We start from the raw sequence: 26,253 nt of genomic DNA, 5'->3' as shown, positions 1-26,253 counted from the left end.
AGAAATGCGCATACAAATCTAGCTTCTGCGCATTTATAACGCCACAATGACGTGCACGAGCACGCGCTCCCAGCAGCCTTTGCTGCTGCTCTCGCTTATCCGATTGGTGGAATTTGAAAATAAGAACGCGCGACAGTTTGGGAGATGAGACAACACAAATAAAACACAGTATCGAAGTCAAACATAATATAGCACACATTTTATCCTTTGACAGCCCTGTAAGTCAACTAAATTAACTTGTTTTAATTCGCATGCTTTGCTGACCTGTTTTTATTTGCTGTTTTTATTCAGTGAACGTGTGAGTTTGGGAGGGTCCTAGTGTCATTTTTTCCCCAGATGTAACGTTACTTATACAATATCTGTAAAAATTGTCTGTTAAAATGTACGTAAGATAATTGAGAAAGTGTAAAAATAAGTAGGATCTTTGAAATGTCAAAGGGTCTTTTTATCATCAGATGTGATAAAAGGGTGGACATATATCATTTCGTTTTCCTGTTTTATGTCTTCTTAAATGTTTCTTTAGAGCAGAATGATGGAGTCAGGGCTAAAGGATGATCCGGCGAGACCGCAGATGATGGTCGTGGAAGATCTAAGGAGAAATCTGTCCTCCGAGTTCAGCGAGTGTTCGGATTTCCAGGTAAGATGACAGACTTCATGAACAAGTCTGTTCATAAATGTATGATTTTTGAAATGGTCAATTGAAATGGTTGGAGCCTTGATGTTTCTTTTGTAGGACCCGTCTGACCTGGAGAAGGAACATTTGAAGGTGTATCTTCGAATAAGACCATTTTCAGCAGCTGAGATGGTGAATGGAGAATCACAGGTGAAAATTAGAAAGAAATGGTTCAGGGGTAGTTCACATATTTCAAGCACTCCTAAAATGCAAACCCTCATGTAAGTGTTGTGTGCCTTCTCTCTATGTTTTTTAAGGAATGTGTGGCCATTCAGCCTCCAGAGACTGTGCTTCTCAAAGCTCCACGATCATCTCTCTCTGCCAGGCTCAGTGATAAATCAGTGCCAGTTACAGCTCAACGTTTCCAGTTCTCTCAGGCAAGCTGATCCATCAGCACACACAGTCTAGATAGTGACTGATTGTGTGAGCCAGTGTTTTTTTGACAAACAAATTTGTAAATAAAATTATCTTCTGTTTGGAAATACTACTCTGTCATGAGTCATGGTCAATAACTTGCTCATGAATGACATACAATGTTTATATTATTGTGTGTTATTTTTAGGTTTATGGCCCAGACACTACACAGAAGGATATGTTTGATGGCACGGTGAAGGGTCTTGTAAAGGATGTTCTAGAGGGACACAATTCTCTGGTCTTTACATACGGTGTCACCAATGCTGGGAAGACCTTCACATTTTTAGGTTTGTATATTTTATGTTATTGCATTGAGAGACTTAATTATTTTCTAAAAAGAGGTAAAAGTTACTATATTTTAATAAAAGATTACAAAGATTTTATTTTCATTGAAGCAATTTAAACCTAATGAATGTTTCGCAAAAAGGCCAGGAATGTATATTAGGGTCAATTAATTAAGATCCGTTTTGATCAGAACAACCTTGTAAAGTAGGGTCTGTATTGATGATCTTGGTGATTTAAAGGCACAATGAAACAGAAGTAGCGACAGATCATTTCTTCCATATTGAAAATAAAAAAGCGGGGTGAGGACTTGGTTATATCTGGTTGTTGGTTGAATATAGACAGATCTGAATGCAAGCTTGTGGTCTACTGTCTCCCGCAAGACCTTTGTTCATCTTCGGAACATTTTTGATATTTTTTATGAAATCCAAGAGCTTTCAGTCCCTCCATTGGGTGCAATGCAATTTACACATTCAAGGTCCAGAACGATAGGAAAGACATCATTAAAGTAATCCATGTGACTCTAGTGGTTTAACCTCAGTTCTATGAAGCGACGCAAGTGCTTTGTTTGTGCAAAAAAAAAAAAAAAAAATTATATATTTATGATATAATATTATATTTATAAATATATTTACATAAAAATATTATCAAAAGTGCGTTCACGGAACAACTTCTTGATGTCTTTCCTATCGTTCTGGACCTTGAATATGTAAATTGCATTGCTCCCAATGGAGGGGCTGAAAGCTCTCGGATTTCATCAAAAAGATCTTCATATGAGTTCCGAAGAGGAACGAAGGTCTTACAGGTGTGGAACAACATGAGGGTGAGTAATTAATGACAGAATTTGTGTCATTTTTGGGTGAACTAACCCTTTAAGCAAACTAATTGATTGGAGAAGACGGGTATACTCCATCAGTGAGAATTATGTCGTTTCACTAAATCGGGCTGACATTTTGATTAAAAATTATGATGTGTAAAAAAGAAACATAATCATGGATTATTTGCAATAAGATCATTAGGATGCCTTTAGAAAATAGATCGGGTGAATTTCCTTTTCATGCTAAATTTAACAGTGCTTTGCTTTTGTAAAATATTCAGATTTAACCATAATGTCCTGATTGTGTTTATGTATTAGGTCCAGATACAGATCCAGGCATCTTGCCACGTTCCCTCAACATGATCTTCAGTAGTCTGGATGGACGCATTTTCACTCAGATGTGCTTGAAACCCCAAAGGTGCCGGGATTTCATCAGACTCACCAAAGAGCAGCAAAATGAGGAAGCAGCTGGCAAACGCAACCTGCTCAAGCTTTTCAAAGAGGTACAGTAATGTCATAATGAGTTCAAGACCCTCAGTTTTTACAGGAGTGTTCATTTGACTGAATCTTCTCTTTAGACTGATGCGCAGAAGTCTTGCCACAGCTCGCAGTCTGATCTTGAAGGTAAAGAGAGAATTTTTCAGCTAGTGTGCACATCTCTAAGTTTGTGCTTGGCAGTCTGTTTATATTGTTTGTCTGGCTGAAACTATTTTCTGGTTGCCTGTTAGATGGTTCCACTCTCTGTGATATAAGCTCTGCAGCGAATGAGAGGAGTTTGGCTGTGGATATGGACATGCACACTAAGTTTTCTATATGGGTCTCATTCTGCGAGATCTACAATGAGAACATCCACGACTTGCTAGAACAGCATGCGAGCAATGCTTTACGGAGAACCAACCTCCGCCTTTGTCAAGACGTCAAAGGAAACTCATTCATCAAAGGTAAAGGAGCATCTGCTTCTGTAATTAGCTTTTTATTCGGTCAATAAATTAATTTACTGTTTATCCTTTCAATAAATTAAGATGGAGCTCATGGTGCATCCAAGTAAAATATGAACCCTGATAATCTGATATAATAAAGTTTTGCATGTAGCAACAAAAATAATCCAGCTTGTAAGGCTGGGATGGGAATGCAATAATGTGCGTCTTCATTTACATTTTACCTTTTCTGCATTTTTTTTATTTATTTTTTTATCTAAAGCATATTAATTTCCCATTTTATCAGTTCATGCATTCCCTAGGAATCTAACTCAAGACATTGGCCTTTCTATTGCCATATACTGTTTGAGCTACAGGAGTGTGAGACACTGCAGCATACACTAACATTTCTTCATTAAATCATTCCAAAAAATAATTACATATAAGTTAATTTGAATGTACTGGAGTGACTTTCAGGTTTGTTTGGAAATGATGTGTAATAGCTAAAACTGGCCAGGTGCTGGTGCTAGAGCAACAAGAAAAAAATGTAGCAACAATAGCATTTCCATGGGTGATTCAGTTGGTTGATTATGAAAACTGTTTATGTTGCCTATGCAGATTGCGTTGTTGCTCATAACTGTTTTTTTTTTTTTTTTGGTCAATTTTCCAGATCTGAAATGGGTTCAGGTGAGCAGTGCTGATGAAGCCTTAAAAGTGATGAAACTGGGGAAAAGGAATCAGAGCATCTCCAGCACTAAACTCAACCTGCTCTCTAGCAGGAGGTACAAATTCCTTCCTGGTGCTTATCTGTTTTAATGTGGTGGATTCTGTATGGAACTGTTATTCTGACTTTGTCCCTTTTTGTTTGGTTTTTAGCCACAGTATTTTCTCTGTCCGAATCCTGAAGGTGGAGGATGTGGGAATACCCAGAGTGGAGTCAGTCAGCGAGTGAGTCTGTGTGTTCTGATCTGAGCTCTCTGCAGGGTGTTTGTGTTGTGTTTCAGAATGTTTTGTAAAAGTATGTACTCCGGTTCCAGGCTGGCATTGTGTGATCTGGCTGGATCGGAGCGATGTGCTAAGACACAAAATAAAGGTGAACGGCTGAAAGAGGCTGGAAACATCAACACCTCTCTGCTCAGCCTGGGAAAATGCATCAATGCACTCAGAAATAACCAGCAGGCCAAGTATGCTAGTGCCTTTTTCTTTTCTTTTATTCTCCCTTTTCTTTGTCGTTTAATCACTCTTACTTTGTCATTTTAGACAGCACGTTCCATTCAGAGAGAGCAAACTCACTCATTATCTGCAGGGATACTTTACGGGCCGGGGCAAAGCCTGTATGATTGTAAACATCAACCAGTGCGCCTCCATGTATGATGAGACACTCAATGTGCTCAAGTTCTCCGCTGTTGCTCAAAAGGTATGTAATGTCCTAATATGTCTGTATCTCACTCATATAAGTAGAGATGCACCGATTACAATTTTCTGGGCCGATTCCGATTTCCGATTTTTCATTAAGTTTGACCTGCCGATACCGATTTTAGCCGATTCCGATTTCATTTTTTCTAACCACTTTACAGCACACACAAATATTTATTTTATATCATTTCTGTAATAGAACATTTTACAATTTGCATAGTTCACACACATCTAAAGTGCAGTGTTGTGGAAGAACCATTTCCTTTTCACATTCAATATCCAATAATTTTTTATATATATTTATTTAGCAAACGAAACGTCTGTATGGAAACAGGGAATGGCAATAAAATAATATATAAATAAAAAATAAAATAAATATAGCCTTGCAGTATAAAGATATTTATCAAAGCACACACACACAGGCCTATTGCAATCACTTCAAACTGAATAATAAAACAAGTTTAAATGGGTACATTTTCTATAAAAATATTAGTCTTTGTTTTCTTTTCTGACATAGCCTACTCCAGTTCTTGTTAAAACACGCAAATTCTGTGCATTTTGGGCACTTTTTTTGTGAAACCCTATTTAGGCTATTTTCAACCAAAAGTGTGAAGATGAAGCTCGCGACGCTCCTGCTTGACGCTCGCGCTGCTCCTGCTCCCGTTGTGAATGCACTCATATTGATTAACATATGCACGCCGAAAAAAAATATGCGCTTGCGGTCTGAACGGACGTAATTCACGAGGTTTTCTACATGTGCTCTGTGTGCACGTGTGATGCTGATGTTGCGCAATGTTAATCATGCGGCGCCCGAGTGCATTTGACCGGCATAAAATCGGCATTTGTCAGACTGACCGGCCGGTCGCCGGTTACGGCCGATCACGTGAAAATCGGCCAATTCCGGTCACCAGCCGATCAATCGGTGCATCTCTACATATAAGCATTAATTCTCCCAAAAGTGAAAATTCTGTCATTAATTATTCACCCTCATGTCATTGACCTGCGACTTTCGTTCATCTTCAAATTTTTAATGTTACCTGAGTGATTTCTGTCCCTCCATTGAAAGTCCATTCCAAAACTTTAATGCTTCAAAAAGTGAATGAAGAGGCACAGTTACCTTGTACTGCTTTACTCGCAAACTACAATTCCTGTTCATCAATAAGGCGAGAACCAGACTAGTTATAAACCCTAAATATACTCAAATTAATTGAAACATGTACAGTCCGAGTAGTAATAGAAGATTATTGCTGTCGTAATGATGACATTAGCGCACAAAAGTAGCTGTTCCGTGCTCTGGCGCTAGCCCAACTGAACCGCGATCTGGCACTGTACGTAGCAATTACACTAGTCAAACGAATCAGACTTTGGGGGTCAAACGCTCCCAAAGATCTCTTTGTGTGAGTACAGCCTTTAATGCATTATTGAGATGTTTTAACTGAAAGCTACTTGACTTATCTTTAAATATGTCAGTGCCATTGTTTTGTCACAAGATGCACACCAGTAATGTTATTTTCTAAGGCAAGTTTATAAAAGCTACTTCAATGTTGTAATTGAACTACGGCCTAATCCTCTAAGCTCTGTCTGTGAAACCTAAGCATCAAAGTTTCGGTCGAGTAGACTTTTAATGGAGGGACAGAAATCTCAGGTTTCATTAAAACTATCTTGGTTATTTTTGTTGTGAAGATTAAAGGAGAACTTGGTAGCTTTTTTAACTTAATAAAACTGTCTAGAAATCATTTGGATGGTTAAACAACCTGTTCTGGTGATATTGGTGACTTTCCCCGCTCCCCCCAGCGTTCCCAGGCGGAAAACCAACCTTGCAACTTGTTCACTACCGTCCCGGCAAGATAGAAATTGGAAGTCTCGTGAGAAGCGAAAGCGAGAACGAGAACGAGCGCGAAACACAAATCGCTTTACGGCAATTCGACATAAACACACACGCATGTATGATGTATTACCAGATTACCCACCTCGATAGACATAGCTCCACGCGATACAGTTGGCTTGCTCCGATCAAAACAAACGCACATGAGCAGCGGTAGAGAAGGGGAGGAGGCCGCCGCAAGTGAGTTTTTTACGACTGTGTTGTGAAATATACGCCCCACCACAGCTGTAGGGGGAGCTCGTGGGGAAAACATGCGACAACAAAAGGGAAAATCAGCGAAGAAGTGACTAGAGTTCGCTAGAGTTGCCGAGTTCTCCTTTAACAGTCTCATGGGTTTGAAATGACATGAGTAATCAATTTTCATTTTTGGGTGAACTATCCCTTTAAAAGGGCTGTATTCTACACAGTGTACACTTTTGGACCATTTTATTGTTTTCCCATCATGTTTGTTTGTCAAGTTTCTTGACATTACTCAAACTTTTTTTTTTTTTTTTTTTTTTTTTTTTTTCTCTGCTGAAAGGTTACTTGTAGTTATGTTATGGACAGTTCTGTCTTGTTTTTCAGGTTGTGGTCATCACCACTAAGAGCATTCCAGTAGTGGTGAAAAGGAGTGCTAGAGAGGTGTCCTTCATTATCAACAATGTTGATCGACGGGTAATGCGACGCAGCTCGCTTGTACGATGGGACACCAGCCTTGAGGATGTCCGGGAAGATTCTGACACTGAGGAGGGGGAGGATGAAGAGGGGAGTGAAATGGAGGACACCATACTGGACGCTGAGGAAGAAGGGAAAGAGACTGTGCTGCTTGATAAAGAGGTTTATGAGGTGAGTTTTGGCACCTTCTAGGGCTGCACGATATTGAAGAAAATTGCGATATGCGATAACTCATTAAATAATGCGATACGATAATGCTTAAAGTTTGTAAAATAAACTTAAATTATCTTTAAATTATATTGAAAATGATATAACCTACATGCATGTTTCACATTCTTTTTGTGACAAGAAAACATCCCTACAGCTTCTGAAAGCGAACATCAGTGTTTTACTGCAGCATAAGTGTTATTTTAACATCAGTGTAAACCACAGGGTTTAGGGTTTCAGAAAGGCCTACATTAGGATTATTTAACAACAGAAACTGAATAATCAAATGTAAAAATAAAACACTGCTTAATTTTCACTGTATGAGTTAAATATATACTGATTATTATAAAAGCTACAAAAGTTATTTAGCCAAGAGCAGTGAGTGATTTTCTTTTTGTCTTTTGTTCATGACCCCAGTTATTGCAAGCCGTTGCGATATGTACATTGCGATATTTCGATAATTACTCTACTGTGCAGCCCTAGCACCTTACACAGTAAGTCACATCTATGGTAATTTTAGGTTTTGTCCAAATCAATCATAACTTCAACAAGCATCACACAAGATGTTTTTAAGAATTATTTTTGCTGCGTGATTTTGTTTGTACAACAATGAGGCTTCTGCATTATGTTTTGTGTTGTATGTAAAGGCCCAGCTGCAGTTTATAGAGGGGATTCAGCAGCAGTTGAGGAAGGAAAAAGCAGAACACTTAGCTCTCGAGGCACATGTTCGAGATGAGGTTACAAAAGAGTTCTCTGAGCTGATTTCCCAAATGCAGGAAGATTACAGGTCAGAGATCACAGGCTTCCGTGTTCAATTATGTGAAATTATTACAAATTACAGGTCCTGCTTTATGATGACTCTGACGGCTTTCTGTGTCTTTTTCTATTTTAGTGAGCGCATATCCAGAGAGAGGGAGCTGATTGAAGAACGGTGTGAAAGGAGACTGGAGATTCTTAAAAACTTGGTGGGAAAAACAGCTGCGGAGGACGACAGCATGGTTTCAGCTGCGACAAAATCCGAGGTTCAGATATGCTTTCAGAATAGATATTCAAGGTTATATAAATACTTCCTTTGAAAGATGATCATATTTCATTTGGGAATAGTAATTGTAGTTGTGAATTTGTGTGTAGGAGGAGAACCATGTTTCTCTAGACAGCATGCTTGACTCTATGAGCAGTAACCTGGCTGAAATCAGACAGGATGCCCAAGCTGCCCAGGCTTGCTTGGTGACCTCTGACCCTAGAGTCTCTACAACGCTGCATGACCTTGAGAGAAAGGTCACAGAACTTTCAGAACTGCTCAGTGAAACTCAGAATCAGCTGTCACTCAAATCAAAGGGTGAGAAATCATTGCAGATGAGCTGACATGCACCAAATCTCCACCTGCACACTTCCACAGATATATGCTGTGCATCCCCTACCCCTTGTTTGTTACATTTTTTTTTTTTTTTTTAGGGTTCCCACTGTTCTGGAGAACCTGCAAATTTCTGGGAATTTAAAAAAAAAATATCTTAAAAGGTTTAAATTTTGATAAAATTTTCTTCAGCAAGAGCAAAATTTCCTTTGGAAAAGTCATGGAAATTCATTGGCCAGAAAGTGTGGGAACCCTGTATTATGAGACACGGATGCTTTTATTGTAAAACTGTAACTGCAATAGACTTGCTTAGTGTTCATACTCCATACTCCAACTTACCAGGCTTCCTAATCACTTGATCTAACATCAAGCCCCATACTCCCTCACAGAGCTGGAAACCCAGAGCCGAATGTCAGATGAACTGGAGGAGGTTAAGAAGGTAAACCTGACATTGTAAAATGCCTCTGCCATTTTAACACGCAATATGAAGTCCAGACTGTGAGGTTATGCTATGCATCACTGCGGGTTTTGCATAAGCAAGCGCCGCTTTTTTTTCTTCAGAAATTGTAAAAAATCTTGTAGTGAAGCTGTGACTTGTTCTGCTGCTTTTAGGCTCTGGAGAGCCATAGGCAAAGGGAATGGGATCTGAGTGAAATGTGCAGACAGAAGGATGAGATGGTTTCTAAACTCCAGACAGCTCTTGACCAACATGTAGAAAACACGGATCAGGATGTGAGTGTGAACATCTAGACATTGTTTTCCAATGTTCAAAATAATTTGATGTACACTACCTTTCAAAAGTTTGGGGTCGGTAAGATTTTGAAATGATTTTGAAAGTAGTCTCTTATGCTCACCAAGCCTGCATTTATTTGATAAAAAAAAAAAAAAAAAACGTAAAATTGTGAAATATTGCTTAATTTCAGCAGTTTACTGTTTTCTAGTTTAATATATTTTAAAATGTAATTTTATTCCTGTGAAAGCAAAAAGTGAATTTTCAGCAACCGTTATTCCAAAGTTTAGTGTCACACTATCCTTCAGAAATCATTCTAATATGCTGATTTTTATGCTAAAGAAACATTTCTTATCAATGTTGAAAACAGTTTTGCTTCTTAATGTCAGTTGTATTGATTTTTTTTTTTTTTTTTTTCCTGGATTCTTTGAATATAAAGTTGAAAAGAACAGCCTTTATGTGAAATGGAAATCTTTTATAATGTTCTAAATGCATAAAGGTGAATAAATTAAAAGTATTAATACAAAATATAAAAAATACAAACTTTTGAACAGTAGTGTGTCTTTTGGTAATGGTTAAAAGGATATTTTGTCAAAAAAAAAAATTCTGTCATTATTAACGCATCCTTTCATGGTGTTGATCCTATTTGGAGCTTGTCAGCCCATTGTCACAAAGAACTGTTGTGTAGAAAATATCTATATGCAATCTAAAATAATTTTTATTAATAATAAAATAAACTAATAATTTTTCCACAAAACAAGTAAAATATTGATTTAGAACAACATACGGGTGAGAAAGTGATGACAGAATTGTCATTTTGGGTGAACTGTTCCTTTAATGCAGTTCCTACCTGATTCAAATTTTAGCATTTTTTCTTTCTCTTTTGTTGCGGATATCTAGAGAACTCAAATTGACTCCATCAAAAAGGAGATCATCCAACTTAAACGCAATTGTACCTGCTCAGAGCAGCGGCCCAGCGCCCGGACTGAAACCAGAAAGCGGCGTCAGGAAGGGGAGGGACTTGATGGACAGCCCCCACTCAAGAAAGGTATAGACTCCGTCCCAGGTGCTGAAAAGTGCCTCCCAGCTTTTGTCACAACCAGAGGGGCCGGCCGAGAGAATCGGGTCAAAGGACGACGATACCTCCACAGTCGAAAAAGGCTATCAAGCATAAAGAAATAATCGTTAGAAATGTTTTTGTTTTTTGTTTTTTTTTGAGAAAAAGTTACCACAGTGCATGATAAGCCCTGTATCTCAAAGTACTTCTGTGAAGTGTATTGTTTTTATGAGCTCAACTGAATAAAGAAGCATATTCATTTTACACATGGAGAGCATTGCACAAAAATAAAAGCACTCTAAGCCATATAAGGGGGGCAAAGAATGTTTCACTTTAACATAAAAAAGAATGAGAGTAAAAGAAATGTAATTATAGTATCAAAGCATTCCAGACACATGAGGTGCTTCCTGTGCATAAATGGGAGGCTCTCAAGACTGTGATTTCACATTTAAATGCCCCTCTTTCATCTTCAGAATGAAATCAAATTGAAAATTAATTTTATGCTCCATGTGTAAGTAAAGACTAGTGCAATTTAGATAAAATAATTACTGGCTTTGTTGCTAGGCCAGTAGCAATACATTTTAAATACCTGGTTGTACCAAACTATTTTGAATGTTGAAGCAATATTTAAATTAAAACAATTTATATTAAGCACACACACAAATACTGTATTATTGCATGTCACAGACACTTCACAAGATTAAATTAAAAAAAATGTATATATGACTTTTAAGTATTTTCAAAGCTCTTCATTCTTCATAGGTCCCCTGGAGGACTTTAAAGTCCAAGATGATGTTGCAGATAATGAGTGTCAAGACTCCGCCCTTCTTGAGGTCAAAGGTCAGCTGGAGTGTTGCCTTGCTAAATCCAAACAAAAAGACAAGCAGATCACAGAACTGGAGCAGGAATGCCACACATTAGAAGTTTGCATACAAGATCTGAAGTCTAAACTGGAAGAGAGAAATCCACAGGAACATATTTCATCAGAGAGGCTTTGTCAGATGTCCTTGGAAAACAAACATATGACAACGGCAATGGATTGCAGGAATATGAAGGTAGAAGTTGTGTCCAGTTATACCAACACTACAGAACTTTTGCAAGGTGTGTATCAAGAACTTTCTGCTGCCAAATCACAAATGGCTAAGCAAGATCAGGAACTGGGAGAAAAGAACAAACACATCTTGACTCTTGAACAGGAAATTACACTACTAAAACAGGAGGCTGAAACCTTTGCTTTGCTTCAGTCTAAAAATACATCAGCTGATTGTGATGACCTCAAAAAAGTCAACTTTGACCTGCAGGCTGAGGTTGCCACCCTTCGTGGTGTCAAAGCTGAACTAGAGAAGAAGATCGGATGCCTTCAGAAAAAGGCGGAGACAGATACGGCACTTTTGTCTAAAGATGGGGAGGTGGGGCTGACAAACCCTAACACTCTTGGATCTAAAAGCAGGGAGATCGATAGTGAAATAAACATGCTGTCTGAAAAGGAGGCTGAACTTGCACAGAGGGAGAAAGCCCTAGCATCAAAGGAGGCTCAGCTTTCAGTTCTGCAGAAGAGACTGAAGGAAGCACAGGATCGTCTGGAGGAGGAGGAGACACAAGCGGTGCAAGAGGCGCGCAGGAGGGAGGTGGAGAGAAGGAGAGAGCTGCTGGCTGTGGCAGAGGAGGCCATCGCTCAGAAAGATGCAGATCTACTGAAGAAACAAGAAGAGATTAACCGGTCAGTTATTTTCCTCTTGAACTATAATACCGTTTCCTAAAACACAAGTCACATTAAACCACCATACAAAATCAGTCCAGTTTTATTACTGTTTTCAAACATATAATTCATTATTTTTGTATTTTGCATATATTTTATTTATATCCAATACCATTCAAAAGTTAAAAGAAATGAATACTTGCCATTCAGCAATGATGCATTAAATTGGTCAAAAATGACAGTAAAGACTTTTACATTGTTACAAAAAAAAAACTATTTCAAATGAATGCTGTTTTTTTTTACTTTTTATTCATCAAAGAATCCTGACAAAAAAAGTTTCATACTTTCCACAGAAAATGTCAAGTAACGCAACTATTTTCCACATTAATAATAATATAACAATTATTTCTGGATGATCAGTTGATACTGAAGACTGGAATAATGACTGTTAATCAGCTTTGCCATCATAGAAATAAAAAATAAAAAAATTCACACATTAAAATAGAAAACAGTTGTTTTACTGTTTTTTTTATAGTTTTGATCAAATAAATGCAGCCTTGGGTAAGCATAAGAGACCTCTTAAAAAACTTTAGAATGGTAGTGTAATTTAAAAAAATATATATGTAAAATACAAAAAAATTATTATTATATTAGGACAACTACCACTAGTGGTGCCGAAATTAGACAATTCACCTGTAAATGTTCCTTAGAATTTAAATAAATTCCTTTTAATGTTGATTCCTTGTAAAACAAAGATTTATGTCTTTGGAACTGACTTTAATGGTGTTAGGCATTAGCAGCTTTTGTAAAAGCAGTGATGAATTGTTTGATTACCAAGTGATCAGGAAAGCATTAAACGGTTTGAGAAATTTTTGTGCTCAAGATTGCTGCTTTTGTTAGATTAATTATCATCCCATTCCCACACACAAGAAGACATTGATTTATTTTGGTAGTTTGAAAGCCTTTTTGTTGTTTGTTTGTTCTTTCTGAATAAGCATGAAAAGACGAGTATATTCGTAACGGGGATTATGTGTACACTATTCTGTCAGATTAATGGTCTGTTTTTTAAAAGTTTTTAAGTAGTTGATTAATATATATTTTCATTAGCTGATGCCAATATCTAGGGAGCAGGGTGGGTGACATAATACCAATATATAAATAATACAATCCATTAGTAGAAAATGAGATGTACACAGCCTTGTGGAAGTAAAAAGAAAAAACTTAATTGGAAAAAAGTAGAATCTGGAACTAACCAAAATGGAAAGATACGGCAAATAAATATTTTAATTGGCCAAGAAGACAGTTTGATGATGCAGAAAAAAATGCCCAAAAACTGGCCAATTAATCAGACAACAATTTATACTTTTGTATCAGATTTTTTTTATTGTTATTCATTTTGTGTGTATGTGGTTTTTCATCTCTCAGATTAAAGGAGGAGATTAAAACTATTGAGTGTAAGATGAGCAGTCTGGCTGTTGATCTACGCAGAAGGGAAGATGATTCATCTGATCTTCGGGAAAAACTTGGTGACTCGAAGAAACAGATTCAACAGGTCCAGAAGGAGGTGAGAACTCACTCTTCACTCATTCAAACGTCTTTACTGTCCGGGCTGAAACGTGTCATAGCAGAGCTTAAATTGAATCTAACTGTTGCTGACCTGTGCTACAACTGCTTATGTTGTTTGATATAGATCTCCTCCATGCGAGATTCTGAGAAATCTCTACGACTGAAGCTCAGTGATCTAGAAAAGATTAAAGCGCAGCTCCAGAATGAGATCGCCAACAGGGACCGCATCATCAACCAGCTGAAAGCTGTAAGCACCATCCAGCGATGAATACCTAAAAGCTCAAAGAGAGAAACATTTACTGAAATTGCCATGTGACCTGAATATTTTCTCTTTCTTCTAAAACAGGAACGATCCTCTGAATCTAAGTCAAATGAGAATCTCCTGCTCCATCAGAAAGCATGTAAAGGTATCGTTTGTTTACTTCCATGTATCTGCATGATGAGTGTGAGCAATAATGGATGTCATTTATTTTGAAGTGCTTAATTAAATGTGTGGCAACACAGTAATGAATGTTAATTTTTGTTGATGGTTTCTGCAGATTTGCAAGAGCGTGAGCATGTTATTGAAAACATGCGTTTGGCTCTGACAGAACAGGAGGAAACACAAACACAGCTGGACCTGGAGCTGGACAACAGAGAGACTCAGATAAATGAGCTCACTCAGGGTATGTGATTACATGGACAATATTGCATTCATGATACATTAATGTACTGTAATAATATATCATACAATTAAAAAAGGATTATACACAGAAAAAAAGTTATATTTCTGAAAAAAAGTATAATTGTAAAAAAAAAGAAAGAAATGCACATTTTATGTAACAATTTAAATCAAGTTAAAGATTGTTTAAATTAAAAACCTTTATATTTATGAATTCATGATAGATATTGAATCCCTTTTTTCAGTATTGTCTCAGATTTTTGACATCACTGTATTTATTTTCAGAATTGGTGAGGTTGAGAGCAATGCTTCCTGAACAGAGGAACAGGAGAGATTCTAGACCGATCTCTGATGACGTTTTACAGGCCAAACAACAGACCACTCAGGCCCAGGAGAGCTTGCAGGTCTGGTGTCCAAATTTCTCTTCAACTGTAAGAGAAAATGTGTGCTCATGGTCTTATAGTGTGGTTGTTTGGTGTTCATGTTTGTAGCTGGCCAATGAGAAGCACCAGGCAGAGCGCAGGAAGTGGATGGAGGAGAAGTTGGCTCTGATTGGTCAGGCTAAAGAGGCTGAGGAGAGGAGGAACCAGGACATGAGACGATTCGCTGATGATCGAGAACGACATGCCCGCCAACAGGTTGAAATGGTAAAGAGCAGTGTGTGTTTCCAGAGACAATATAAGACAAGTATTTTAGTTAAAGAGAGAATCATTCTCTTGATACATGTCAATTAGGAGTCTCTGGCTGCATGTCTTGCTGCTCGTGATGAAGAGATGGATAGCTGGAGAAAAGAGAGAGACACACTTGTCTCTGCTCTGGAAGTTCAGCTGAAGAAACTCATCGTGTCCAATGCAGAGAAAGACCAACAGATCAAGATCCTACAGTCCAGTAACACCCCCCAAACACCAGAGGTCAGTGTCGGTTACAGATCTCACCATCTACACAAACTCTTTAAAAAAATGTGGGTCAGTAAGAATTATTTTTTTTTTTTTTTAATAAATAAATATTTATTACAGCAAGAATGCATTAAATTGGTTTAAAGTGGAAGTTAAGACATTTATGATGTTCTATGTCAAAAAAATTAAGCGTAATAGCGTAAGTTCTGGCAGGTCAAGTTAGTCAAGCTCGCATCAGCTGATCCACATCTACCTATATGTATACGACGCCTGTCACTGTATACATATATAAGCTCCTTCAGCATTATCAGCAGCTATCGCGTTTCTCAGGAGTTAATTACCCTCCTCCATCCCCAGCTCCTCCTCGTCAGTCAGGATTTGGCATTCTGATTACCCCTGAATCAGACTAAAATTCTCTAATTATTTTCTAGATTAAAATTAATTAATGATATTTGCAATACATTCATGTTGGTTCTGTTCTCTTTACCCTAAGGGGGGTTATTGCTGCTCTCCCTGCTCTTATTCATGCTAGGCTGCATGGATGCGCAGGGAGTTCTTGCCCAGAACAGAACCATATACCGCCAATCCTTAACTGTATGCTAATTGTCAACCGTATTTGACGATAGTGGTCATGACAGAAATGCTGTTCTTGTGAACTTTTTCTGAACGTTTTTCACTTTTTACAGTTTCCACAAAAATATTAAGCAGAACAACCATTTTCAACATTGATCATAATTATAAATGTTTCTTGAGCACCAAATCAGCATTAGAATAATTTCTGAAGGATCATTTGACACTAAAAACTGGAATAATGGGCTTCTTTATTTATGTTTAAATTCACCTTTACCATCACAGGAATCTGATGAAATATATTAAAATGGAAAACATTTAGGCTATTTTAAATTGTACTAATATTTCACAATTTTTCTGTTTTACTGTTTTTTGATTGCACAAATGCAGCTTTAGTGAGAATAACAGCATAAATTAATTTTTTTAAATCTTACAGACATTCAATTTTTGAATGGTAGTAAAATGGTCTGATACATAAAAGCACATTTTAAACCTAATTGAAACCGGTAGATGCATCAGCCCATTTAAAGTCGGTTGCAACTTCTAGTTCACTCAAACTATAACGTTTACACATAAAAATGAGCAAAAATCGAAACATTTTATTGATTGATATTTATCATAATATGCACCTTTTAATGAAAAATATTTATTTTAATGTCATGTACATTACAGTGAAACATCTTTATCAATAAATAATTATTAACAATTATATTTACATGGAACTTCTCCACGTTTGTTTCATGCAGTTTATACATTCATTTGTTTATAGCTAAAAATAATATTGCTTGGTATGAAAGCATGGTTAATTTAGATATTTAATAATTCCTGGGGCAAATAACTCAGTGGCAGTTCAGGTGCATGTAGGAAAGTGTGATAGCAGTGCTGTCATTTGTTCAGCGATGCTGAATAGTTGATTCTGATTGGTTGACAGACGTTCTAAGTGTTAACTTCCTATTAACTGTATGACTATTAGGCAGTCCAGATTTGTTTACAGCATTACAGTTTCATTTCACTCACATCAGCAGAACTTCAAAGAGCCATACTGCTCTTTTGAAGCCAAGCAAATCTAATAAAAATGACACAATTCAGAAGTTATTTTTAGCTGGACTAAAGCTGAATGGGATCTCTGTCCAGTCGGAATTAGTTTTTAATAATATGGAGGCTTAATAATGTAGCCTGTATGACTATATCATCTGGATGTGATGTATACACGCAGAACCTTATAATTGTCAACAATAGTTTTACTGAAAATGTAGTTTCTGAAAAAGGTAAACTGCAAAAGCTAAACTAATAGCTGTGTTACCGATTGATTGTTTGCTATATTTTGGTATAATTCATTCCTTCATCAATTTTCCTTACATGAAGTGTTATTTTAACACTCTTAGGAGGTCACTGAGGACAGCAGGACCGAGGCACTGCAGGCAGAGCTGACTGCAAAGGACGCAGAGATCCAGAAACTGAAGGAACTGCTCAGTGTCAGTGTCATGGACGGCAGACTTCGCAGAAACTCATCAACCCAAGTCAGAAACACGTGTTTTATTACTGCCAATTCTCCCGTTGCCTTTGATGATTCATTAGAGTCTGCATATGACAAATATAATCACTGTCAAAAGACCGAAGTGGCTTTACTCTGAATGTTGGCATTTGTACAAAACACACTGTTAAGTATAGTGTGGCCTTTTTCTTCAAACAATCATTTTTATTTTATATAATTCATCTCAGATAAGCTGAGTTGACTGTATGCTAGGAGGAACTGAGAGTTATATGAATTGAGCTTTTATATGGATTGTATTTGTATAATTATAGTCAGAATAGAAACTGCCCTTTATTACATTTTACTTCTTGGTACATCAATGCCTTCCAAAGAATCGTCTCTCCAAACTGATTTGAACACATGCAATCATTCAGGGAGCTCTCAATCTATATTTGTACCAACCTGTGGTGATATGTGTTGTTTATTAGACATAGCTGTGTAATTAAATTGAGTTGGGAATTATAAAGAGAATGAGGAATGTTTTTTGACTCTCTTAATTGTTGTGCTAGACGATGGAAGAAGAATTGTCTGATGTGAAGCCTCTGAACACCAGTACGCTCAAAAACACAAGCAGAAACAGAGGATCTGTCACCAGTCAGGTAAAACAGAAATACACCCTTCCTGGTTATCATTTCATTGTGAAAATGGTGAATCACAATTACATTCTGTTCCATTTTTTATTTTAGCTTTTCATTTAGTTGCTACCCGTTTTATGCATTTAGCAGATTGTATTATTATTTTTTTTTTGACAATTCTAAAACAAACCTGCATATTCATCTCTCTTAGTTTTAAATGATCCATCTGTAACAAAATAAAATTGGGTTACACTTTAGTTTAGGGTCCAATTCTCACTATTAACTAGTTGCTTATTAACATGCATAATACTAGGATATTGGCTGTTTATTAACTTACCTTACTAAGAATTAATAAGCAGTAATTAGGTGTTATTTGAGGCAAAAGTAGTTAATAGCTAGTTAATAGTGGGAACTAGACCCTAATCTAAAGAGTGACCGAAAATTGAAACAAGGAATATAATCCTGAAATGACAATTAAATAAAGTAATTTATAATTTGTTACAATATATTTCTAATTTAAATAAATGCTGTTCTTTTGATCTTCCTATTCATCAAAGAAACCTGAAAAAATGTATCTAAATTTCCACAAAAATATTAAGCAGCTCAATTGTTTTCAAAATTGATGATAATAATAATAATAGATGTTTCTTGAGCAGCATATTAGAATGATTTCTGAAGGATCATGTGACACTGACTGAAGACTGGAGAAATGATGCTGAAAATTCAGCTTTGCATCACAGGAATAAATGAAATTAAAATAAATAGTATAATAGTAATATTTCACAATATTACAGTTTTGCTGTATTTTTATCAAATACATGCAGCCTTGGTGAGCATAAGATACTTTTCAAAAATGTAAAAAACTGACCCCAAACTTTTGAACCATAGCATAGTTTAATAAGTGCTGTTAAAATATTGTTCACTGCTATTTCATGATAATTAATGTGTTAACCAATGTTAACAAATGTCTCAAATCTACAGACCTATCCAGGTCATCTTGTGGATAACCTTGTCCAGATCATCTATCCAGGCTGATATTTGGCTTCTTTAGGTTATCAGCATTTGGCCAATGATTGTGCTTGATTGGCCACTTAACAATGGTGGTTATCCCGTGTCAGTTCTTACAGCCTTGCCATTAGATCTTTTATTTACACATTTTAGTGAGATTTCAGTAAATAAATAAAAAATCTCTTAATATGTCATCATTAAATAAAAAGTTTACTTTTTGTGGCACCTCTCATGTTACATCTCGTTAGATTAATTTATTGTGTTTGCTCATTTTTGATAAAAAGTGATAAATAAATGCACATATTTCTCAGTCCATTGATTATCAAGTTGATGATAATAATCTTCATATCGCAGAGTTCGTCCGCTAGCTGTCCGCTGGTGCTAGATTCCTCAGTGATCTCCACGGAAACAGGCAGACGTTCCAGGTTTCCAAGGCCTGAGCTGGAAATTTCCTTCAGCCCTCTGCAGCCGGATCGTTTCGCTCTCAAGCGGCAGGGAGAAGACTCTGCCGTTACTGTTAAAATCTCCCGACCCACTCGCAAGAGGAAGAGCGGGGAGATTGAGAAGGTGAGAAATTAATCCGATGGGGGGTTAGAAAATGGTTCTTAGTTCACATAAAATGATATAAGTGCTGTGACTGGAAGGACCTGCAATCATCTTGTGCTTGAGCGAAATGTCTAATCTTTTCGATTTCTAGCCTTAAAATCATGGGAAATTTTGTAGAATATTAGTTCAGATTTATCACACAAAGTTAACTCCTCTTTCTGTCTAGTTGATGTTTTACTTTAATTTAAAACCTTAATTATTTTTAAATTATTATTTTTTTTAATATAAAATCCATTGACCATCTGCTGCTGACCTAATCTGCACAGCCAGTAGCCCTTTAATTGTCCTAATTAGTCATTAACAAGGCTCCAATTGTGCTCACTTACACTTAACAATCAGTGTTCATTGTGCATGGGCAGCAAAATGGCAGTCCTATTAAGCATAAAGTTCTGAGTGTGAGAATATATTTATGTGTGTGGTTGAGTATGCCTTGGCCTAACCTCACACACTCTCTCCAGGCAACTTAAACACTTGCGGATACTTGCTCTGGGAGCAATAACAATAATTATAGAATACACAGTAGGTTTATAGATTTTTAAAACCTGTTTATGGAAATTTAATTGAGTGGTTCAGACAGAGGGATTACCAATGCACAAATACAAATCGACCATAAATGCTGACTAAACAGGGTGTTAACATTTTATTATAACACACTTGAAAAGGGTAGCCATGCACAGAGTCTGTAGTCTAGGTAGGTTGTGCTATTCTCTCAAAACACTACAGTGAAGATGTAATGTTGCACTCTGAAAGAATGCTCTTCACTCGAAATAAGTGACCCCTTATTGTCAAAGAATCTTGTGCTCTTACGCCGGTTGCCCCTGGCAACAGAGTCACTCTTCCACATGTTCTGTAGCTGTTAATTGTTGGAGAGTTTTGTAATTGAATGGCACAAACCATTTTTATGGCGCTTCTATTCATTTGAAGCAGAAAGGAGGCAGGAGCAGCGTGGTGAAAAAGAAAGCTTTCTCTGAACCCAATCCTCAGGTACCCTCTTCCTGTTTAATCCTACTTCAACAGCTGTTCCACCTTCAGGACTCCTAATGGTCTGGAACCAGACATTCACAGCCAAGACACTAAGGGTCATGTTAATTTTGTAAGGTTAACCCACAGAGCTGGAGATTAGAAGTATAAATCCATAAATTATGTGACTACTTTTTTGCCCTCTGAAATTTTCCTCCACACCAAATCAATTTGAGCAAGTGTGTGTGATGTAAGTGTCTCATTAAATAAGATACTGGCAGAGCTTGTCCTTAAAATCAACATGAAACCCAAATTTTGAATCTTTACTTTCTTAAAAGATGCGAAAATGAAAGTTCTGTTGTTATTTGCTTGTCCTCATGTCGGTCCAAACCCATATGCTGTTATCTTTTCAGTGGAACACAAAAGGATAATTCTAAGGAAATTTAATGCAGCTGCTCTTCATACAAATAAAAAATGTTAAAAAGAAATAAGGATAAAACTGTATTCCAAGTCTTTTGTGATGCAGGTTGGATGTGTCAGTAACAAATGTCATTGGTTCTTGCACTTATTTGACCAGAAGTCTTATGTCAGACAAATATGCATCAGGTTTAACATACATCAAAATCTTCAGCATCGAGCTGCTTAATGATTCCTCAGATATTTTTTTAGTTCCACAGAAAGAAAATGACATGTGTTATGAAAATTTTAGTTGCTGAGTCTTCTATTCCTTTAATATACATTCTTGGTTGGTTCACAATTCACTTATTAAAAGCAGAACATGGCCTAGTCCAGACGTCTTTAACAGAGTACCTATAAAGTAGGTAAAGATGCAGAAATTAAAACATTTGCAACTACCAGTAATCTTATTAACCCTTTAAAGTTCCTAATAAAGTTTTTGTGACCATCTTATCCAGGCCATTTGGTTAGAGTTCCTGATGGTGGAAATGCAGCTTATGAGTCATTATCCCTGAAGCCTTTGATGCATCAAAGAAATAATAACATTTCTATTGTGGTGAGTGTGTAAATGAAGCGGGTTTTGCTATGTGGTTTTACAGATCCATTATGGTGATATTGCCTGTAAGAGCTGTCCATGCCCTCAGTGGCAGGGCTTTTTTTTTTTCTTTATGATGCATAAATAACAAAGGCTTTGGGGGATAATGCTCTGTAGAATTTAAAATAGACCTATAATTCATCATTCACCCATAAAATCCTCAAGGTCATGACTTTTCACATATAATTGGGGGAAATCATTGTAATCGTGTGATACGTTCACCCTCGACACCTCTAAATGATTGTAATTACACTTTCCCATTTCACGGCAGGGAAACACCTGCACCTGACTTCAGAACATACCATCACGATGATTTTCAGTCAGTCAGTTTCCCTCCGATGCGATTGAATGGTGAATGACTTGACAGGTTCCTGGGAGTCAGGGCATTAGTCTGCTTTTAATGTGAGCTTGCAAGTCGGAGAGCAGGTGACAGGTGTGACAGACAGAGATCCGCCCCGTTTAGGCTGGCAGGTGTTACGAGCGTGGCATTGGCTGTCACATGCAATGTCACAGATGCAATCTTGTTGTCTAGAGAGAGAGAGAGAGAGAGAGAGATAGTGACAGGAAAGGAGTGATGGAGGGAGAATGCAGAATGGTTGGAGAGAGAGAAAGGAAGAGACTGAAACTGATGAGTCACTGGAGAGAGACTAAGAAGTCTTTCAGACTGAATCATTTATTTATTCTGCAGATTTGAGGTTTTTTTTTTTTTTTTTTTTTCATGCAGCATTTGTTCTTGCGTGTGTGTAAAAGAGGGATCGGACAGATGTTCTGCTGTCTTATTAAAGATGCTTTAATGCACTGCATTCTTGGCACTAGATCTGTCAACTAATCCTCAGGGGTTTGTGCTCTTTTGAGTGTCAAAATTAAACCGCCACTCTTTCCAGCTGACCTGAAACCAATGTGTGTTTTGTCAGTAGGGATTAAAGATTCAGATCATTTAGATGCTGTGTGTTTCTCCATATGCATTTAGCATTGTAAAATTGCCTGCTGACCTGATCATCAGCAGAAGGTTAATTAACCACTGCGACTGGGTAATTGTTTTTTCCTTAACTAGCTCATCAGTGATCATCATAACATCCATCACATCTTATTTGACCAATCACAGCCAAACATTCAGGTTCAACTAAGGCCTGTTTCACTGTCTGCGGTGTGTGTACTGCACATATTAATTTTGAGGTTAACAGCACATTTTCTGCAATTTATGCAGACAGTCATTTTCACATGATTGGAAAAAACCCTTTTATTCCGTATATCTGACTGAATTCAGACTATTTAAGCAATTTATAGCTACACTTTGGAGTTTGGGTCCAGTGTAGATTTATGACCATTTTGAACAACTACTGTTCAAAAGTTTGTAAGATCTTTTTTTTATTGTTATTTTTTGAAAGTAGTCTTTATGCTCAAGGCTGCAATTATTTGATTAAAAATACTGTAAAAACAGTAAAATTGTGAAATAGTATTTCAATTTCAAATAATTGTTTTCTATTTTAATATGCATTTCAATTTCTGCTTTCTTAGCAGCCATGACTCCAGTCTTCAGTGTCACAAAACAAATATGCTGCTGCTCAACTTTTCTTATTATAATTATTTATCTTGTGTTATAATATATATTATTACTTATTATTTTTTTATTTGTTTTGTGGAAACAGTGATATATTTTGTCAGGATTCTTTTAATAGAAAGTTCAAAAGAACAGAATTTATTTGAAATAGAAATCACTGGTAACCATATAATAATTGACTGTCACTTTGGGTCAATTAATGCATGCTTGCTGAATAAAAGTATCAATTTCTTTAAAGAAAAAAAATCTTTCTGACCCTAAACGTTTGAATGGTATTGTATAGAAATCAGTAGTTCTAAATCTGATGTCCATCCTCATGTAAGATTTATCACTTCCAATAACCATTTTACTAAATAATAGGCTTTGACAATAAATGTTTAATCTTGTGAGCCAGAAATCACTTTGTTTTCTGTACAGAGCCATTGATCTGTTACACAGCAAAAACTCTGTTAGTGTGAAAGCACAGAACAAGCCTGCTGTTGAAATTGTTGTTGTTTTGCTCACGCTTCGCAGACACAAATTGTTTGAAACGGGCCTAAAAGAAACCAAAGCATTTACGTTAGCCTTCCTAACTCCAAAATATTTGATTACTCTTGCACTTTGCTATTCCTCAGGATGGGATGGAAAGGGAGAACATTAGGAATACAAGGAGTAGAATGACTCCTCACCTAACACCTCATCAGGAAGAGGTGAGTTACAACACATTCTAACATTGAAGTAAATGCATTAAGAAATGTATTCTATGATAATGACGAGTGAAATCGCTTTCACAGTATGATACCGAGATTCTCGTCTAGAGCAATGTGAATGATAAGGTTTTAATAAAGTAGAAATCAGGTAGAAGTTGGAAGTATGGACAGGGGAGTTAAGAGAGAAAAAGTGGCTCAGAGTCACTGCATCACACACTCAAAGACTTTGATTGAGAGAATCATGATTCCTGATCCTATCAGTATCGAGTGATTACAGTGACTGATGAATTCCCTCCTTATAGCCCTCAACTTCCCAGGAGTCAAACCAAAGAGGGAAAAAAGACAAAACGATCCAGAAGATTGGAGATTTTCTTCAGGGCTCTCCCACCTTTCTTGGGAGTAAAGGTCAGGATTAGAATTATTCCATCATTATTACCCTTTTGCTCATTTCTTGACTTTGTCATATTCGGGCATCCTATTTGTTTATCTGACAATCACAATATTTCTCTGTCTCAGCAAAGAGGATCATGGGATTAATGAGCGGAAAGTCCCCTGATAGCGGGACGATGTCTCTAAAGCTTAAATCCAAACGTGACAAACGGAAACACGACAGACCAGATATCTCCTCCCCAATGGACATACCGGCCCATCAGGTACTGTAATGGTAAAAAAAAGTTTGGGGTCTGTAAGATTGTTTTTTAAAGAAGTCTCTTGCGCTCACCAAGGCTGCACTTATTTGATTATTTGCAGTTGTGCTGCCTAATAATTTTGTGGAGACTGATAAAATCTTTTTCAGGATACTTTGATAAATGAAGGTTCAAATGAACAGCATTTATTTGAAATGGAAATCTTTTGCAAAAATGTGTCTTTAATGTCACTTTTAATCCATGTAATATCCTTGCTGATTAAACTTGTTAATTTCTTCTTCTTTTTTTTTTTTATCTTACTGACCCAAAATCTTAATGACATGATAGTGTACTTTATATAAATATCCATGTTTTCAATGCTTTTAACTGTAAAATACATGAATTTCAATTTAAAATGACATCCTCATTAACAGCTGACATTTGACCTTTTTGATAGATCATTGGCCGAAATCCAGGGGAGAAAGAGAGAGAAAACCTTATCAAGAAACGTCTTCGTACTAGGACTGCTAAATGAGCTGGAAGGAAACGTTTCGTTTTGTTCTTTTTCTTCTTTCTTTTTTTTATGTATTTTAAATCAAACTAGTCTTTATAGTCTTTTTTTCTTTCTATCTGATGCACTTTTCATACATATCTTTTGTTTATTAGTCAAATTCTCTTTTTACTTTTTATCAAATATGGCACCTAATATATTATCCTGGAAAGTAACCAACACTTGTACCGCTTTTAATGTCAAGTTGAACTGATGGACAGTTATCATAAGCTCATGTATGGTGGAATGAACAAATTTTTGCTGCTAGAGTTAGAATGAAAGTTCAGAAATCACTACTGCACATTTCTGACACAAGGTTTCACTGTACAATTAAACCACGGTTATTCGTTTACACTGTGCTTATGCTCCCTGCAAATGAATGCAAAACGGTTGTTTCCCTCTAACCACTTTCTGTTTTTCAAGAGTTAAAAATGCACACTCGCAAAATATAGCACAAAGTTATTGTGGGTTTTTTTCAAAATTCTTTTTTTTTCTGTGTTAATCACCCTGTCACAAACCTTTAATATGTGCCACTCACTTGATAAAGACTCTCCATTACCATGTCAGTAATACTGTGTGCCAGATGCCTAATGAAACCCAAAGGACTATTCGTTTGAATTACTGAACAAATGTTTATGTAACAGACGGGTAATTGAATTTCCCGATTGCAGTTTGCGCCCGGTGCTCTTATCTAAGATGACATGAAAGGAATGAGGGGAAGGGTGAGGAACTGGGAACTGGGAACAGGTCTATCTCTTTGTTGGCACTGAATGACAGGATGTGAACAGGGTGGCTGCTTGCAATGATCATGGTTGTGAGAGTGTCGAAAGTGTGGGAGCATGTGGCGAAGACAAAATGAAGGGGTGAAAACCGACTGTGTGAGGAGGAATAAAGAGAAATGATGAACAAACATACAGAATGAGTCATGTGCAGCCCAGCTGTGCTTGTTGTGCAATTTACTTCTTTTATAATTGTGTGACCGTTAGGAATGAGGTCTGAAAAACTTGATTCAGAGTCTGTTTTGTTTACATGCCCTTATATATATATATATTTCCTTCCTGTCCACTTCCACATCACAAGTGCATGATGTAGCCTACAAATGGATTTGTATGTGCTTCCTAGTGTAGTGTCAAGAGACAGACAGTAATCATAAGTTTTGATTGTACGTGTAAAATGGGAGGTGGTGGGTTGGCACAAGGGAAGTCATTGTCCCTGTCATTTGATTGCGTCACTTAATTGACGCAATGACACAAAGTGTAGACTTTTTATTTTTAGTTCCATTTCCTTTTGGTCTG

The 26,253-nt window shown here is 36.9% G+C and overlaps 1 protein-coding gene across 1 annotated transcript; it reads left to right on the top strand.

Annotated features, from left to right (window-relative positions):
• The first annotated feature begins 128 nt into the window (after positions 1-128).
• On the top strand, positions 129-25,875 carry kif20ba (kinesin family member 20Ba). The gene is made up of 34 exons (XM_081347922.1): positions 129-218; positions 524-637; positions 734-823; positions 931-1,050; positions 1,236-1,374; positions 2,505-2,689; positions 2,765-2,810; positions 2,915-3,127; positions 3,774-3,885; positions 3,980-4,051; positions 4,141-4,287; positions 4,364-4,520; positions 6,969-7,229; positions 7,913-8,052; positions 8,158-8,287; positions 8,397-8,604; positions 9,009-9,058; positions 9,232-9,351; positions 10,250-10,397; positions 11,169-12,126; positions 13,531-13,669; positions 13,796-13,918; positions 14,018-14,078; positions 14,211-14,336; positions 14,618-14,736; positions 14,824-14,979; positions 15,067-15,243; positions 17,184-17,318; positions 17,842-17,931; positions 19,270-19,482; positions 23,708-23,782; positions 24,085-24,187; positions 24,299-24,435; positions 24,866-25,875. Exons 2-34 carry the CDS (start codon positions 530-532, stop codon positions 24,941-24,943), a joined length of 5,136 nt encoding a protein of 1,711 aa, XP_081204048.1. The 5' UTR covers positions 129-218; positions 524-529; the 3' UTR covers positions 24,944-25,875.
• The last annotated feature ends 378 nt before the right edge of the window (positions 25,876-26,253 follow it).

Source organism: Scardinius erythrophthalmus, assembly GCF_964197995.2.
Source record: "Scardinius erythrophthalmus genome assembly, chromosome: 19".
NCBI classification, from domain to species: Eukaryota; Metazoa; Chordata; class Actinopteri; order Cypriniformes; family Leuciscidae; genus Scardinius; species Scardinius erythrophthalmus.
This window is presented reverse-complemented; position numbering and strand designations above follow the sequence as displayed.

Excerpts from the sequence above, each read along its gene's own strand:
- kif20ba (XM_081347922.1), top strand. The coding sequence starts at position 530 with ATGATGGAGTCAGGGCTAAAGGATGATCCGGCGAGACCGCAGATGATG. Across the intron at positions 7,230-7,912 it reads TTGATAAAGAGGTTTATGAG|GCCCAGCTGCAGTTTATAGA; the intron begins GTGAGTTTTGGC and ends TTGTATGTAAAG. Across the intron at positions 8,053-8,157 it reads CAAATGCAGGAAGATTACAG|TGAGCGCATATCCAGAGAGA; the intron begins GTCAGAGATCAC and ends TTTCTATTTTAG.